General features: G+C 38.0%; 2 protein-coding genes across 6 annotated transcripts in view; one reads left to right on the forward strand and one right to left on the reverse strand.

The window, feature by feature from the left end:
- LOC121907308 (radixin) overlaps positions 1–8,379 on the forward strand; it is a 47,286-nt gene extending 38,907 nt beyond the window's left edge. For all 5 annotated transcript variants that reach the window (XM_042426789.1, XM_042426787.1, XM_042426788.1 and 2 more), the window contains 4 exons: positions 1,902–2,062; positions 2,652–2,744; positions 4,817–5,026; positions 6,295–8,379. In XM_042426789.1, coding sequence (XP_042282723.1) covers positions 1,902–2,062; positions 2,652–2,744; positions 4,817–5,026; positions 6,295–6,459 — 629 coding nt within the window. In that variant the 3' untranslated portion in view covers positions 6,460–8,379. The remainder of the gene's footprint in view (positions 1–1,901; positions 2,063–2,651; positions 2,745–4,816; positions 5,027–6,294) is intronic.
- A 1,677-nt stretch (positions 8,380–10,056) lies between these two features.
- The window catches only part of LOC121906484 (probable ribonuclease ZC3H12C), a 38,314-nt gene continuing 29,158 nt past the window's right edge, over positions 10,057–19,212 (reverse strand). The window contains exons 3-6 of the mRNA XM_042425353.1: positions 17,393–17,532; positions 17,002–17,236; positions 15,825–15,931; positions 10,057–15,321 (exon numbers count right to left, since the gene is read on the reverse strand). Coding sequence (XP_042281287.1) covers positions 13,781–15,321; positions 15,825–15,931; positions 17,002–17,236; positions 17,393–17,532 — 2,023 coding nt within the window. The 3' untranslated portion in view covers positions 10,057–13,780. The remainder of the gene's footprint in view (positions 15,322–15,824; positions 15,932–17,001; positions 17,237–17,392; positions 17,533–19,212) is intronic.

Here is a 19,212-nt window from a genome sequence, read left to right on the forward strand (position 1 = left end):
TTGATCAGTTAGTTTTTAGTTTATAATTTATAATAATTTTGCCTTTTTTTCTATTTCATTGTATTTTATTTTCTTGTATGGCTGCCTGTGTTTAGACAACATTTAACATTTGACAAAGTGAGGTATCAAAAAAAGTTTTGGCATCAGTAATCAAATGTCAAGTATCATATTGCATATTGGCACTATTATCCAAACGTTTCAAATGTGTTCATATGTACAGTACATGTTTACGAGTCTCTTTCTTCTTTATCTTCTTTATCTTATCTTTTTTTTTCAAAAAATAATTGGGAATGCCATGTAGCCCAGCCAAAAGTCTAAAGTTTGCAACATAAAGTAACCACAAGTGACATTTAAACCCTGATTTGCATGTTACAGCAGTTGCAAAGGTGATGTGTTAATCTTGTCTAAACACTTCTGTGTTTGATTTTCACTGAGTGCAGCTGGTCACGGACACCGCAAGACTCATGTCTGTTAAATGTCAGCCATAAAAAACACACAGTCCCAAATATGCCTGCTTGTTTGTGTGAAGCCAAACATCTTATCTCCTGTTGTGAATTTGCATAAAGTGAAGGCTCCAACACAGACAGGGAGAAGCAGCCTCAGGCAGCAGAACGCTTTTTACTGTGATTACATAGAAAAGAAAAATATGAAAATTTTTCAAGCCTCAACTCCACCAGCAGGGTGTTTCAAATAAGACAGAATATTCACATCAGAGCAGACAAAACTGTCAAGTCAAGTTCTAAATCTGTTAGAACTGCCTGAACGCACAATAAAGTTGGTTTTAACCTGCACACAATTAACAATGAATTTGATTCAAATATCAAAATGATCACACCTGAGTGTCACTCCATGGGACTTAATTTCACATGTGAAGTTTAGTTTATTGGTATTCAGTCTGTGAAAACAGTTGTACAATGTCTTCTGTGGCTCTGAAGGGAGTTTGAAAAAATAATCCTGATTATGTCATCCAGGTTATCTAAGTTTGGGTTTGAGACTCAGAAAGTCTAGCAGAAAGTCTGCATTATGAACTGGAGATGTGGGGTTTGAAAGAAGTGAGCATGATCCAAACAAGAGACAAAGTCAGGATATCTCAGAATCTGCTGCTTTAATTTTTTCATTTTTCTTTTACTTCTTGATAGAAGAGTCAAGGGCTGTGTTCAGAATCGCATACTAATGTACTATTCATACTATGATGTCAAATTTTCGTATTTAGTGTGGTCCAACTGCATAGAACACATTTTATTAGAGTTTTAATATTTTTTTAGGCAAGAAAGTAACCACTGATCCCCAATATGTGATCAGTCTATCCAAATAATACCTCTCAATCTTTCATTTAGTCTTTCATTTAGTCGGCAGTGTGCAGTACATACTGATTGAGTATGTAGCCCCGCTCCTCCAGATCTATGGTTCCTCTCACTGTAACTTGAACAAGAACTAAATTTGATTTAGTGAATTAAATCTTCAAGTCAACAGAAACGCCCATCGCTGCATGAAAGAGCAAGAAAGTTTCTGGTTTGAAATGAAACTCACCAGAAAACATTTGAGTGTTACGTCTAAGTTGTTCTGCAGCTACGTGGTTTGGAAGTCAGTTTACCCATAATTTCACTTGTCTTCTATCAGGAGTTTGTTCATATGCTAGTTAAAAGTCCACACCCATTCTGAAGTACAAGAAAAACACAGTTACATCTGAATGTAAATGAACGGACAAGCGGTTGATAAATGAATCCTTTTGAGATCATTCATGTGTGAAACTCTGATATAACTTCATTAGGATAATTAAGAGAATGTGCAGCATTTACATGATGTTTTTCCTATTGCATTCTGTAAGGGTCTCACAGGTTAATGAGCTTACGCTTCTGAAATCCGTATATTTACGTGTGTGTGTGTGTGTTTGCGTGCAGAGCTGGAGGAGCAGACTCGCAAGGCGCTGGAGTTGGAGCAGGAGAGGAGGCGGGCGAAGGAGGAGGCGGAGCGGCTGGAGAAGGAGAGGCAGGCAGCAGAGGAGGCCAAGGCAGCGCTGGCTCAACAGGCTGCCGACCAGATGAAGACCCAGGAACAACTGGTACCTGTGCTCACATGCAAATCACACAAAAAGCAGCTGCTCCCAGATATTTAATCAAACTGTCATTCATTACGTTTCTCCACACATCATTTATTCAGGTTTTTTCTTTATATATTTTCACCCGTCTGTAAATAATAACTTCCTCACAAACGCACACATACACATCGAACCAGTGGAGCAGGATTTATCACATGTATACAGACAACTTGCATTAATGCAACTAATGCTTTTATTCAGAAAGGCAATGCATCAGTTTGTAGGAAGGCTATTTGTGTTAAAGCAATCATTGTGCTAAGCTTTTAATCACCAACAAGTGACCATATTTAATCCCAAAATTAAGACATCAATCAGTTCTTTCAATTATTTCATGTATCTATTTATTCTTCTCTTTATTCTGTATTATTTCTCTTTTTTAACCTCAGTTATTCTTGTTTTTACACCTTTAAAATATACTTAAAATCAATTAAGTGGTCTGTTTTTGTCATATTATTGTAAATTGAATACCTTTGGATTTTTGGATGTTTGTTAGACATCACATTGAATTCAAATTTGGTAACTTTTGACCAGCATGTCTTGTTACTGTTGACAGGCTGCTGAGTTAGCAGAGTTCACTGCCAAAATCGCTCTGCTTGAAGAAGCCAAGAGGAAAAAAGAAGAGGATGCAACAGAGTGGCAACACAAGGTAACATCACGCCTGTGTATGTGTGTGTGTATGTGTGATGTGTTTATTTGTTGTTGTATGTTTGGGCTCATTATCTCTGCTTTTATCTTTGAGAAAAAATCTGGAAATAAAATTTTCACGTGGAAGAAAAAAAAAAAAAAATTAATATGGTATGTTTAATAGACTAGTGTATGTAGAGTCAGTGTGTTGGATGTGTGTGTGATGATGTCTGTGGTTTGTAGTGTGGATATCAAAGAGAGATCTGTGTGTGTTCCCAAGTGTGAGAACTCGCATACAAAACCATCATTGTTTGATTTGCTCTTGCAGCACATGCTGATCTGGAAATGTTTCATTGGACAAACAGTCGGGGCATTTGGCTCTACATCAAGGCAGTTAATAAATCGTACTCACATGACATCATACCAGTAGCTGCAGCCATGTCGTTACATACATTAACAGCAGCCCGGAGACAGCGAAACATTTGCCAGCGCACAGCTGCTACTAAGTTAAGTTAAATGTTGATGCTGGCGCTTTGTTTAACAGTTCATTTAAAATGATGTGACAGAGGACCAAACAGCTTTTTCCAGAGTAGAGGTGCCTTGCAAAAAGCTTCCATATTCAGAATAAACTGGTGGAAAGAAAAAAGCAGCAACTTGTGTGCAAACATACTCCAGTTTTTTACCAAAAACACAGCTTAACACATTTCAGAATGGTAGTGTAGACAAGCTGCAGTGCTTCTAACAATCAGAGATTAGCAACGTCACAAGCACCACTTACTATGCAAAGAAGCCTAACCCACACCAGTTTTCATATATACTCCAAAGATTATAGGGACCATATTCTATAAATTATCACATATCTTCCAAGAGGTGTACTTAGCCAATGAATATATAATTCTTATGTTGACATGATTATAATTTTTCACAAACCACCTGACCCTGTCACTGTGTAAGCAAGGCATAAAAATACATGCATGTATAAATCTCAGCATTAGGTTTATCAGGCCTGTATTCATACATACAGTCCCAGTATTAGATGGGAACCGCTCAAATCTACTGTCCCTAATATGAACTACATTAACTTCCATTCTTAGGCCTCTGTGTATAGTAAGTGGTGCTTCACTCCTGGTGCATATCAGCTAGTCATTCATGGGTTTAAGTCAAGAGAATTTTATTTATGTAGCCTGAAATCACAAATTTGTCTCTGTTTGAAATCTGTTTGCAGACACTCGATTCAGTAAAGAAAAACTCCACAAACATTTTTAATAGGAAACAAGAAAATGACAGACAGACAGGAATTTGGTGATGTATGCACAGAGTGGAACTGCAATACAGAGAAGCAGAATTACAATATTACCACTTAATATACAATATTAAGTAAATTAAGTACATAATGTATAATATTAAGTAAATATTAAATGTAATAGGTTGAAGAGTTTCAGGCAAAACAAGTTAAGCTTGGGGACATGCTGCTTTTTTATGAGACTTTTTTGTATTTAAAAGCTTTAAATGTAATTGTCATACAGTGCCACACAAAGTGCTGGTTGGTGAATTTAAAGGGAGTCATCACAAATAAAAAGTAACACAAGATACACAAGAATCACAACCCGAGTGGAAACTTGTCTCCAAAAATAATTGGAAAGGATATTTTCAAAACAAATAAAAAACAAATCTTCCCATTGTTGTCACAGTCAGTAATTTCATTTGCACATACTGTATCTTGTAGGACTTTTCAGCAAGTTTCATTCTATAGTTTGGAATATTATAGATGGATTCAACGTGTTGCAGGGAATAAATACAAAGAACATAGTATCTGTACACAGGAGGCAGGTTTAGAAGATAAATTGCATACATTTCCAGGATAAAGACACACAGATTTTTGTTCCCTGAAAAAGAATCAAAGCATGAAGAAGTGAAGAATCAAAATCTGAAAAAAATACAAAGTCATATGCATACAAAATCAGTTGGTAGCAGTGGTGTGAGTGCGTATGTCTTTATGTAAGTGTGTGCACATCTGTCCATATCTTATTGAATAACATGTGTAAACGTGTTGGTCTGTGTCTCTCTATAATTATTATTGTTTGTTCTTTCCAGGCTCTGGCAGCACAGGAGGACCTGGAGAAAACCAGGGAGGAGCTGAAGATGGCCATGACGTCTCCTCCGGCACCAGAACATGATGAGCATGACGAGACCAACGCCGAGGCGAGCGCCGAGCTGCTCAGCGACGGCGTCACCAGCCACCGCAGTGAAGAGGAACGCATCACCGAGGCACAGAAGAACGAACGTGTCAAGAAACAGCTACAGGTAGAGAAGCAGTGCAAGAGTGGAAGGATAATAAAAGAAACTTTATTACTTTATTTAAGGACATGTGGTTTGCAGTCAGGCATTAAACACAGATGGCCCCATGAGAAAAACAAACTCCTACAAGAAATCATTTTCAAGGTGGAATCCTGCCTTTCTAAAGTATAATTAGGTGGAGATCATGAATCATACAGTAGATTCACAAATAATTTTCAATATTTAGCAAAAACTGAGACAACATATCATTTTCAGTTAGTAAGGGGAGGACTGCTGCACCACACAGTGTCTGGCTGCAGTGAAGCAACTTGTAACATTATTATTTATCTTATTGAGTATTAACTCAATATATAGTGTATATATATATAATATATATATATAGTATAGTACATGCTCAACATAGGAGAAAAACATTTAGCTCCTGATCTTATTGTAACTAACTGTAATAAAACTGCTTGTGATATTGCTCCACAAGACTTTCTTTGCAATGTCTTTATGCATATTTGGAGAGTTGGAGGATGTCCTTGGTTCCTCAGTTCCCACTAGATCATTTTATATTTACTGTACACATGTACACACATGTCCTGAAATTTGCTGTAAAGCACCTGGAAACTTGAAATCAAGCTGAATCTGATTTATCTGACGTAATTTATCTTTAGTTTCCTACACTTAATCAACAGAAATTAAACATGCAATGATGGCTCTGATGTGAAAGTGCAGAGCTTTGTTTTCACTCTTCCTGACTATAGCTTAAAACATATGAAAATGCCATGCATTTCTCTCTGAGTGGATTTTTTCTAATTATTTTCAGCTCGGAAGACAAGTGACCTCCTCAAAACAACTTTCCATATCATGATCAGTTCACTCCATCCATCCATGAGATATCACTGGTCCAATTTTGACAAAAATGAAAGGCATGATACATTATGATGTGCTTCAATTTTTGATATATTGGCTGAATTGAGTGAAAATCAAAATATAAAACTAACAAGAAATCCAAACACATACAAGAACTGTAAATTTTCTCAGACAACACTGTTGCCACATAGTGAAAATGTTTCAGTATGACTACCCTGTGCTCTTACATTAGACGCAAATACAATGATTTGTCTAATGTAGCACAATCATTTACATTTTTATTTCAAATGTGATGTTTCAAAAAGCCCTCATCTTGGCCTGACAGGTCCCATCTGGTCCCCAGTGGTGCCTTAATCAAATCATACTGTGGTGCAATTCTTTATCATTTTCTTCATCTCTGTGTCTGTCTTCACCAGGCTCTTAGTTCGGAGTTGGCCGAGGCGAGAGATGACAGCAAGAAAACACAGAACGACATGCTGCACGCTGAAAATGTCAAGGCAGGCAGAGACAAGTACAAAACCCTGCGCCAGATCCGCCAGGGCAACACCAAGCAGCGTATTGATGAGTTCGAGTCCATGTGAGTGGGGTTGAAGGGTGGACCACAACGATGAAGGGGGACAGTCAGTCTCGTTGCCATGTCAACGCCTCACTTTCCTCGTAAAGCCCAAAACCTGCTGCCACCCCAGGAACTCCTGCTTTTTTTTCTACCAAGGAGAAAGACTGGCCAATGGGCTTTGTAGCTTCAGCCTCGCCAAAGCTCTGCCTAGCAGCGGTTGGCCAATCACACTGCTACCTGCTTTTTAGAGCTCCGCCCCCACCCCAACAAAGCACACATGTTTTTATCCGTCGGAAAAATAGTACACATGTCCTGTCAAACATGGACCTCTCCCTTGTACAATACGGACAATGTTAAGGCTTGCATGAATGATAATTAAACAACAGCAGGAGCGATGAGAGACTGGACAGAATTGGTTGATATTGTGCTTTTACTCAACAGAATAAAATGGCCATTTGTAGCTTGTTGATGTCGCCGGCACGCTTGTCCGTAAAGCTTTAATATCTGTACCTTACTTTTACTTCTCTTGTCATCAGTTGAACAATTTAAATAATTTGTTTTTAAAAACGCCTTATTCGTCTCATTTCCTTCCCATCTAGTATTATTACCTTTTGTCATTTAGTGTTGGGAACGTTAGCCTGTTCAGTTCTGCAATTACTGTCATTGATCTGTTAATGTTGCATCAGCTAGCTTCCTAAATGGCTGTGTTTGCAAATGCTCACTCTGACAGATGTGAGCAAACAGTTATGCAAACTAAATTTGCTGATTTTACATTCTTACTGTGCTGGCATTCTCCATCCATTGAGACATTTGTTGAAATATATATTTTGCCTCACAATAAAGAATGAATTTATATTTCCAACTATGCAGCTACAGTATGATCTTAAGGTCCTGACTGAGGTCGTTGATGGTACAGCTGGATTTATTGATAGAGGATGTTGTGTTAGACATACCTGTTCAAACCTGACGCACAGAGTCAGTATAAAAAACTAAAAATGTATAAAACTCAATGAAACCCTGAATTTGCTGCTTGAGAATCCGGTTTGTCTTTTTATACTTCTCTGTTGTTGACTTGTCTGCAAATTGGTCAGGCACAGCAGTGTAACAGCATAATGAAGCATTTTTTCAATAACATGAGAAAATGTTAATGAATGATTAGATAACATCATTGACTTTCTCAGCTCACACAGACACTCGTCCCTGCTAGCAGATACAGCAGACAGATCTTTCAAATAACAGCAAGAGCAAACTCATTCACATATTCTTATTGACAGTCAATATTACTCTGCACTGGCACATTTATTTGTGTTACTAAAAATATTAAAATTATTTGTTCTGTCAAAAAAAAAGTTTTGTTGAAAGGTATTTACCCACAGAACCATCATCTGATTTTGCAAATTTCTACAGAGAGAATTGGTGTTTAGTATTAAGAACTAACAGTATATGATTTATTAAATGCAATCAACACCAAAAACAGTTCTTCTAAACTTATATGCAAAGTAACATTGAAGAGCCAATAAGGAACCGGACCTGAAAGGAAGGAAAGACAGACCAGACAACATGAAAAGAGAAGGGCTTTTATTGCTCACTTTTACATCAAACATCAACAGTCAACATGTCTCATTTGGCCACAGTTCCCCAAATTCTGTTGGTATCAAAGGTTTGTTTTTTGTGCTTTTCTTGGGTTTCATTGCCTAAAGCTCAGTTGAGTTTCACGGCTCAATAGCACAAAGGTCTGAAGGGACCCACTCCACAATGACATGTAACCCATTCAAAAAACAGCCAAGACACTTTTAATGACAGGTAAAACTCTAACGGCGAAAAGCAGATATCACAACACTTAATTTGATCATCGCCTATCAAATAGACAACTCAGGATGGAATCGACCTGTACTCAGGTTTTTTTCTTTCTTTTTTTTTTTTTCTTAAATTGACGGAAGATTTGCGCACATATATAGAACTCTTTCAAGTCCAGTATTAGCTTAAAGCAATACGTTCTGTTGGTATTGCAGTGAAAAGTAAAGTAGGTATTTTGAAACACAATTTGACTGAGCTCAATCAATATACCTTATCAATCAGCACAGCTGTATACTGACAGCTTTGGGTTTTTGGCACCTGGCCCTGGTTCGTCTTTTGGAATGAAACTCATCTGCCACAGGTCACATTGTGAAACAGCAATGGTCAAACACTTAACACATTATCTTCCCCTTATTTTGGTTTAATTTAACCACCATTGACCTGAGCAGGGGAGACACTGGAAAGCAATACAAATCCTTTTAGTTGGCTTTGGTCCCTGAAGAGGGTTTTTTTTTCAATGCCAATGCTTTCTGTAGCAGAAATGAAGCTGTATTAAAGCACATTAGAATTAAACGTGGGAATAAACTGTGACACTGTTGATATTTTACATTTCTTCACTGCATCAAAATAGCTGGTTTTATGGACATTTTTCGTGAAATGAGCAACAAGTTACAAAATAAGCATTTCATCTGTCTAGACAGAACCCATACACATAAATTCTCAGAAGGTGTGTTCAGACTGAACATGAAGCAAATTTTAGGTTGCAAAATGAGAATTTCACCCCTATTCAGTCTCTATGGGACTCAAGCTCTTCAAGTCATCGTGGGATAGCTGGCAGAGTGGGACTGAACCTTACCAAAAGGTGTATAGCATACTTAATGTAAAGGTGAAATTCACCCAAAAGCTCTACAGTGATTTGGCAAAAAGACTGAGAGAGAAAAAGTGGTGTAGAGGTGTTTATGTTAGCTGTGACAAAGTGCGGTTTCCAGGATTCCTTTTTTATATAAACTCGCTTCCAAGATGACAAGTACATGAACAAACAAAAGTGAAGTGCTTCTTGGCTGAGATCATGTACGTTGCTGAGTCATAAGTTGCCTATAGGCCTTTTTCATGGAAAACTTTTCATCTTGTCACAGTAGGAAAAGCACAGGTGTAAAAAATAAAATAAATGAGGACTGAATTCCAGTTTGAAGCTACACTGAAACAGGAAACGTATGCTTGAATTTGTTCATTGTGAGGCTTCAATAGAACTGAATAGGAAACGGTAAATGTTAGTAGAATGGAAGTTAATTACCGTATACCTTACACGATGGGTTAACAATGTTTCAAGTCTGTCTTAAAACAACAGTCAGGAGCCCAAATGAGCATTGAAATAGGTTTTTCTCACTGTAATCATTCCTCCTGTTCATACTGACCATTAGAAGATCCCTTCATAATACACCTACAATGTAAGTGATGGAGCCTCCCTCTGTGCAAAAATGTATTTTAAAGTTTAAAATGAGTCGAATTAAGTAGATATCTTTCAGTGTTACAGTCTTTTTAGTGCCAAAGTCCCTCTTTTTGTTACTATACTTCCACCGCAGCTCAACAGGGAAACACTGTCAGAGGAAACACAAAGAGGGAATTAAAAACACTAAAAACACTGTAAATGTGGCAGATATCCACTTGATATGACTAACTCAGACTGCTGAAGCCTTTTTAGCTTCAGATCAACTTTTAAATGCATTTTTGTACAAAATGATTGTGTGGACACACTGTGGATTTTGGCCCCCATCAGTTACATTGAAAGCACATTTGAAGGGGATCTTTCAATAGCGAGTATGAACAGGAGGAATGATTACAGTGAGGAAAACCTCTTTCAGTGTTCATGTGGACACCTTGAAAATTGAACCTATCCTCTAACTTGGGGCAAAGACATCTTCACGCAAGTTTGACATGTTTTAACTTCGATGAAAAACTTGTGATTTTCTTAAGCTGCAACTTCACTAACGGAAACATACGGAGACAACATAACGGGAGATAAACTGAGAACTTGAATCATTCAATTCAATGAGAGGGCTGTATTTTTCACACTGAGCTCAGTCAGTCTAAATGCAACTTTTACACAGCACACATGTTGATGTGTACGTTGCTAGCTAACGAACAGCTACAGCTAATGTATGTGCAGCCAGTAGCCTAATTATCCTTTTATAGTGAAACATGGACGACAAAAACACTCAAACTCACATGACTAAAGCAAAGTGGAAAATGGCTTCATTTTCAGTCTGAAAGCACTTTGTCAAGTAACATTTGTGAAGAAATCCAAATACAACATACATTTGCACAGTTAGCAATGTGTACATCCCCTTTTGCAGCAACGCTGACACTGACTACAATCTCTTCTTGCGGATGAATCACATACAATTAGAAAAATAGCTCTTAAACAAGTTAATGATAATAGAAAAATAGTTTTTGCCATCATTCACTGAATATGTTTTTTAATGTCCACAGGAATGTTCACAAAACACATTTAGAGGTGTGTTCAATTAAACTGTTGAGTGCCTCAAACCTCTAGAAAACACTAGCACACAGTGCCAGACCAGCAGGGTGAGAGCATCTCATTATGACTGACTCACTAAGCAGTCTAATTATTGTTATTAACACAATTTGCCAGAAGAGTGTCAGTTTTTTCAGCGTCAGCAGTTTTGCTTTGAGACAGGCTCAGAGTAATAATGCCTCTTCTCATTACTGCTCTCATAGTCTATTTTGGCTCCAGAAGTATTCAGAAATACTGCTCTGAGAATGAAGCTGACAAGTCTCAAAATGTCTCAAGAGGAATGAGAACACATAACATGTAACCACACCTTTATATTAAATACCATGGTATTTTTCAGTGTCATCTGGGCTTTTTACCATAGCTGGGTCAACTCAACCTCATAATTTTGAGCTACAAAGTACCATGCTTTCAGTTCACTGACAATATAAACAATAACAATTGTTTCCAAAAAATGCATTAGAGACTTTCTCTTCCCTGCACTTGGAAAAAAAAGGAAATGAAAAGGCCCCTCATATAAATACAAGTTAAGTAACAAAGGTGACAAAGTTTGTCACAAATACTCAAAATATTCAACTCCAAATATTTTTGTTTCAATATTCTCATATAAAACAATGATATTGTTTAAAAAGGATACAATTTGTATCAACAAAGAGAGGTGTCATCTGGCTACTAGAAGTGATGCTAACCAGGCAAGAGTTTCAGCTTCACAAACAGTTCTCAGACATTAAAATAATTCCATTGGTGGAAGAATAAGAATATTATTACATATTTCATTCAGGAAATGCAGCTGGAAGTGCTTTACATTGAGAGATGATAACTTAAAATTACTTTTGAAGAGAAAACAGATAATAAAGACAAACACATATGAAATATATGAAATTACTTATAATTTCTTTTATAACTCAGTGGGTGGAGCTAATGAACCACAGTCTTTCTGGCTCAGTAACTGAATTGTACTTTGAAGACTGATGTAAAGACAAGAGGTGAGAGAGGAGGAAAGTGTTATTCTGAAGCCTCCTCTGCTACAAACACAAACTAACCATGTTCTGTATACTATTATGTTCCATAAAGGTAACCCTTTCCACCTGATTGCTGAGTAAATACAGTTTTGTTACTGATTTTTCTATATATATCACCAAGAATTTTGATAATCAGCACTGTATAAATTAAAATAAAAAACAACAACAAAAACATCAAATTAATTAATTAATTAATCACTTAGGTCATTTATCAACCATTTGTCAAAAATTCCAAGTGTTTTCTTCTTCTCAAATGTGAGAATTTGCTGCTTTTCTCTTTTTTATATCATTGTAAATGAATACCTTTTGGTTTTGGACTGTAGGTCAGACAAACCAAGCAATTTGAAATCATGACTTTGGGCTCTGGGAAATTGTGATGGGAATTTTTTACTATGTTTTGCTGTTTTATGGATTAAATATTGAATTAATGAATCAGCTCTTAACACTTATTGCATTGATGGGCAGTAAGTATATAGAACATGGTTACTCTTTCATACCTGAAAAAACTTTAATCTAGATTTGCCAAAATTAAACTAGTCATATAAGCCTACTGCTGTTCAAGTGAGGTAAATTAGTTCAAGTCCAGGATAGTCAAAGAACATTATTTACATTTATTTTATATTTTTTATGAATTTATTTCTGTGCCACCACTGAGTTTTAAATTAGCCAATGAGATTATTAGTGCCTCTGAGAAAAGTTTGTAGTACTAAAAACTACTATCTGTTGATGTTCCCACTGTTATCATGGCAACATACTCCGTTGGAAGATATTCATCTTGAAAAGGCTTTTCCCATCTCTTACCAGTTTGTTTTCCAACTTGTACTGCAAAGCTGTGGATCTCTGTGTATTTAAAAGAAGGGTACAAAAGTTTTACCCTGTCAGCTAAACCCTCTCTAGTGGTGACACCACTGACAAAGGAGACCCTGTGTCTCATGCACCAAGGACATTCACAAAGTTAATAAATTAACATTTAGTTTTAAATAAAATTAAAATAATACCAATAATTTTCATTCCACTTGCACATTTCTGATGACCATGATCTCAAGAGCAACCTGGATATGATTTAATATTTTGATATGGTTTAAAGAAAGAAAGGAAAAGAGAACAAAATCAATACTGAAAGCGGATAAACCATGAAGTCAGCTGACAGGGCTATCCTAGCAGAGGAAATGAACTGTAATGCAAAAGCGAAGCACAGCTTGGGGTTTTCAAGTGGAGTTTTTGCTATCTTCTTTCATGGGTGCTGTCTGAGTTTCACTTCCCTGCAGGGGAAATCCATAAAATCTCACCACATCATCTGATCTACCACCTGTTAGTACAGAAAGAAACTCTCATTTGCTAATTTGAGCACCAAATACAGTAGGAATATATCTGTAATGTGGCAGTGAAATTTTACTGCCTATATTCTGTTATGTACCCCACAATGCCATGTCAGCGACTGGAAAGCTGAGCTATATTTCACTCAGATGGAAAGTATGAATTTGAGCTGTCCTCATACCCTGATATGATTGCCAAGAAATTAAAAAAAAAGCTGAAGAGAAAACAAAAATAACAAAAAAAGTGCCAGAACAGAATAATTTTAAAACTATGTAAATAACTTAAAATGTAACAAATAAATTAATTAAAAATGCACAACACTGTCACCCCTGAAACACATTAAAAGCCTCCTTAAACACCCAGGTGTCTTGCCTCACAACCCAAAATAGCTCAAACATGCACATTAAAACCCAAAACTTTCCTGATCTTAAGTGCTGAAATAGCATATTTATAGAAAAATATGGCAATTTTGGGATTTCCCTTTATAAAAAATACCAATAAAATTAATGAGACAACATCCCTGCAGTGAAAATAAGCAGTCTATAACAGTCTAAGGAGCTTTATACCTTGTGCTTTTGTCTGTGTATGTCCAACCTGACATTAGATGATTGTAAGGGACAACCCTGCACAAGTGAGACCAGTAAAGATAAAGCTGTAACTTCACCTTCTGGCTGTATTCAAGAACCATGCTGCGATTTCTCCATCAAAATGGCAGCTGCAAGCTTCTGAGCATCCATCACATGAGGGTTCCTGGTCATCACCATTCTCACCAAATCTGGAGGGAAGATGCCGCACAAGCTAACAAACACCCTCTCCCTCAGGTCTTGGTATCGACCCAAGGTAGGGGGCTCCTGGTGCTGGGGCGCTGAGGATGGGTGGCTTTTGTGGGTGGTGACGGGTGAATGGGATAACTGCGGAGGTGGTGGAAGACTTGAGGCAGCAAGGTGTTGGGGTGATGAATGAACTTGCCTGCCCCAAGGAGAGTGCCAGGGCTTCTCATGGACTTCAGGGAGGCTCTGGAGGGCAAACAGATCATAACAAGGTTTGGAGGACTGCTGGTAGTGCGGGTCCCAATTTACCTGATGCTGTGGTTGTTGGTTTAGCCCAGAGTAGTTCCTTCTGGAATGAAGTGGGGACCCTTCATACACTCGCGAGTCCTGCAGCCCACCTTCCTGCCAAAGGGAACCCATCAAATTGTGGCCCAGGAGGGAACTCTGAGAGTGGGAGTGAGCAGGGGATGTTTGGGGTGGATGTAGAGGAGGAGCCTGAAATTCCCCTGTGAAACTGCTCAGTGATGGATGCTGAGGATGGGGTGGGATGTAGGCTGATGGGGGCTTGAAGGGACGTGGAGACGCATGAGAAGCAAGAGAAGATGGAGGGTCATCCAAGCCAAAACCATGTTGTCTCCGATGTACTTCAGGATGGGGATATCCATGAGGAGCATGCTGGCCCAGTCCAGGGGGAACACGGCTCACAGGTTGGGTATACTGGCCAGAGCAGTGATGGTGGGGGTGACGATGATGGTGGTGGTGGTGATGGTGGCACTTAGGGCCGTCATCTAAGACGGGATCAGGGGAGAAAGAGTCAGAGCTGACACTGCCTTCACTGCTGCAGTCTGACGGCAGAGATCTAGCTCGCAGATCTGCTGGGAAGAAGCACTCAGGACTCTGTGGCACTACCAGACTGAGGCTGGAGTAGGCCTTTACCAATGAGCTGTAGCCCAGCTCTGGAGACTCACATCTGTGGTAAGTTTCAGTCTGGTTTGATCCTGAGGCTCCAGAAACCCTTGAGCTGCCTCCACCACTTCCTCCAGGGTGCTCCCATCGGTCCAGGCCTCCTGATGAAGGAGGCCCCCCTGGAGCCGGATGCCCTAGGAAGCTGCTGCTACAGCTACTGCTGCTGCTGCTGTTGCTTCCCCTACGTGCTTCCACTTTGGACTGGACCCGAAGCCTGTCCTCCAGGAGGTCAGAGAAGGAGCTCCGAAGGCTGGGGTTTGGCTGTTTCTTTGGAGTGCCCCGACTGGGCTCGACCTCAGCTATTCCTTCTGGTTGGCCAGAACTTTGGCTCTTCACCATCAGGGCATCTTCCAGCAGGCCTCTGGAAGCTACTGATGAAATTTTGGCACTGGCGCGGAGCTCATCAGCCACAGCACGCTGGGGCTGGCTGCCCCTTTCAGGGTGGTAAAACTTGCACTTGTGGCCATATGTGCACTTTTTCCCTGATGAAAGAAAAAAGAAAGGCATTTCCTATTAATGTGCTGGAATGAATCTTGGATTGTAGACAGTATTTGTCCTTTTTTTAAAATATTGTTTTAAATCCACTGCACTAGAACAAAGTCATCCTCTCTAGATTGTTGCATAACATATAACAAATAAGATTGTTGCATAACATACTTGGCTCAATGTTTTTTATTTGAAAATGAAAAAAATCTGGTGAAAATCAGATGATAAGAAATACAATTTGCAGCACAAATATATATAATATAAATATATGTGATACAATATAAATGTAAAAAGTAAAACTAGATTTAAGCAGCAGCACACCTAACTAAATACATACTATATCATTTCCAGTATGTGACCTGCTGAAACATGTTGGTGTATTATGTAACAGAAACCTACCCGTGCAAATGTACCAGATTTGCTTTTTCAGAATATTACAGTTCAGACTTGAAGAGCTCCACTGACAAGAACAGAAGCCATATACGTGCATATTTCTTACCATAAGGACATGGCTGCTTCCTGTGTTCAGGAATAACAGGCCTCTTCCTCAAGAAGTTCTCCAGACTGGGTCCGTGGCGTCCAAGTGGGTCATCTGGTGGCATGAACCTAAATAAACAGTCAATAGATTAAAATGTTTATTAACCCCACATTAGGGTTCTTAAAATAACCATGGCACTAGTAATAACCACTTGAAATTCTCTTTTTAATTCTGCTTCATTGACGATTCAATAACTGACAGCATTTCAGCAACTTCTGACCCATTGAGGCTGGAGCAGGATGTTCTGCAGGTAAGGAATCTAAAGATGCTTACCTTCTACTTTTGTATCACAACATATCCTTGTACCCTCTTGCATTTACTCTGAATTTATGTATGCTGTAAAAACAATGATTCTGCTTAACATCTAGAGTTTGTTGAAGATATAAGAACGATACCTTAACATTTACACTAGACGTTAGCTGACAGAGCAACACAGCAAGAGCAGAAGCTGCTTAAACTTACAGATGACCAGCATAACAAGTAACAAACCAATAGGCCTTCTACAGAGAACAAAGGTTAGGCAGGTATTTGCTGGCCAAAAACACTCCTGTGACCATAGATGCAAGTGAGACTAAGGCGCAAACAAAGGTAGAATCTTTTCAAGTGTGTTTTGATCAGAGGTGATCTGATCAGTGAAGCAAAACTGAAGAGAGATAATAAAGATCAAAAGAACAGCAATGAGGAAATGAAAATGTCTGATAAGTACACAGGAAGTCCTCAGTTAATTTCCCTGCAAAAATGCACTGTGCAAATATCAGAGGAACACTGGCTTGATTTCAACATCTTTTACAACTGCTCTTCAGTATTTGGAATACATGCTGCTCGATGTTACAGTTAAAATTTAAAAAGTCTTGGACAGAAGCTGGATCTGTTTTTATTTTACTGGCTAATGCAATGCAGCAAAGTGTCAGATGTTGGTCTGCTATAATGCATCTTTCGATTCATTACAAATGGACTCAGACTCAACACATTTTCTTCATCAATGGTTTTTGTATTTCCTTCTAGTGAAATATGGCAGGGAAAATAAAACTAAAGGATATATCCATTTTCTATAATGGGATTTCTAAAGGAGATTGCAGTATTAATTTTCTCTTTTCTTCTCTCCAGTAGCATTACTTTTTTGGTGTGAGTTTCTTACTTGTCGTTTACAAAGGAGTACATCAGCAGACGCTCGTCGATGAATTTCTTCCACTCTGGCTTCTCATTGGCCAGATCACGGTAGTTGTCGTTGGAGACGATGATGCCGTCTGACTCATATGCCAGTTTGACAATGAAGCGGTCGTCATAGCAAACCACACGGCGTCCTTGCACACGGCGAGATGGAGTGAAGACCAGGATCTTCTCTTTTTCCAGTCGTCGTAGGATCTCCTGGTCTGGAAAAATAAGAGGGAACACACTTAAACATAAATAAACTACAAGAGAAATGCCTCCTAAAGCAGAGGACATTATTTAGGCTCATCTTTTTGCTTGTTCACAATGTAATTTCATGGTGATTTTAAATAGTCACTGAAAGCTGCAGCTGCTGTTACCTGTGATGAGAGCATCAGGTCGTGACTGCTCCTTTCTCCAGGCAGGGACAAAAACTGTGATGTCACGGTGACCTCGCTCCAAGAACCAATCAACAGCCAGCTGGATGCCTTGACAGGAGAACACCTCTTTATTTCCATGACTGCAAGAGCAAAGAGAAAGGTTGGAGATGCAATTCTCATAGGTCTAATAGGACATCATTTATATAACATGTTGTTATATAATAATTCACACACTTCACACACAAATGATAGCCTATAAGGCTATCATTTCATAATTAGTGCATGTATTATTTTGTCATATTTGTATTTCACGTTATTCTGTTCCAGTTGTGTTTATACTGTGTTTTTAGCTGGCTAAATATGACTTTTTTGCCTCTGCAATAAACTTTTCCTCACACTGATCAAAGCTTTCATCTTATTTCATTTTAAATTCTACTCTCTTGATCTGTTGATGTTGCATGTGATTGATGTGACTTGACCATCTTGTTAACATACTCATAACTGGAATGGAAAACCCAGACGAAAGACCAGTTATTCAAGATCAGTGTTACACTTAAATGCTTAAATTTCTGCATAGTACAGTCTCCTCGATTCAAACTCATAATGTTAAAAGCTCCTGAGAACTTGTTAATCATTTCCAAAAATGTTACTTTTCAAAGGCGTTAAACTTTCTATTCTTTATATAAACTAAGACTATTGCGCAAAAAATTATTATGTCTCCAAGTGGTTTTCAGCCAAGTTGCAGACCATTCGTTATTAGACTTCAGACTTCCTTTTTTCAAACCACAGTCCAAATCAGCAAAAGTTGATCAACACAAAAATTTTTGGCAAATACTGACTTCCTAAAATGCTCATGAAAAACACACATGGTTTAGTTTCATTGCATTATATTAGTTTATACTGAAACTTTAATAATCACACATACAGAGTTACATTTGATGCCAGTGTGTGTCACCTTAACTATCTTCATTGTGTATATGGGTACCTACCAATGGAGAGACTTTGAATAAAGACTTAATGAAAAGGCTAATGAACCAAGGGAGTTTCAGTGCAGTGAATAAATACCATAAAGTCTTCAAAAACAAACTGAAACACAGAACTAATAGAGACAAGAGAGACAAACATGTTTAGCCAGCATATAGCCAGCGACGTTATATGGTTGCTAACTATGCTCGTGTAGCTTAGCTGCTAACAGTTCCCAGATAACGCTCATTGTTTAATTTGACCATTCCAAAAAAGTACTCATAACATGGGAGATTTTTAAACCAAATTAGAGTTTCCCTCTAAACCAAAAACCATTGTGAACTAAACTATGAACTTAATGGGTCTGAATTGAGAATGTATGGAAGCCTATAAGGACTATTTTAAAATGATAATGTAAACTTGAAACTGAAGATATGATTCCACAAAGGCATTATAATTTTCCACATATGTATGTTATTAGAGTAAAAGTTAAAATGCAATTATCCAATTTGAATTTTCATTTCACATACGACGTTCTATGACCATATTAAAATGAAACTGGAAAAGCTGTTTGACATTTAATTTTCAAAGTTGTACCCTGCTGTACAGTGGACAATATTCAAATGTTAATTCAAATTTGAAATGCAATATAAACTATATAACCTGATTTTTAATTTATGTAAGCGATATTTAAGTCACAATTAAAATAAAAAATTCTAACAATTTGAAAATGAAATGAAAACGGCATTTAATGTTTCATTTTCAAAGAATTAACCTGCAGTACAGTGGACAATATTCAAATGCAATAAGAGAACGGAAGACCTGCCTTGAGAGGACTGAGAGATTGCATTTTCATT

This window comes from Thunnus maccoyii, chromosome 11 (genome assembly GCF_910596095.1).
Source record: "Thunnus maccoyii chromosome 11, fThuMac1.1, whole genome shotgun sequence".
NCBI lineage: Eukaryota > Metazoa > Chordata > Actinopteri > Scombriformes > Scombridae > Thunnus > Thunnus maccoyii.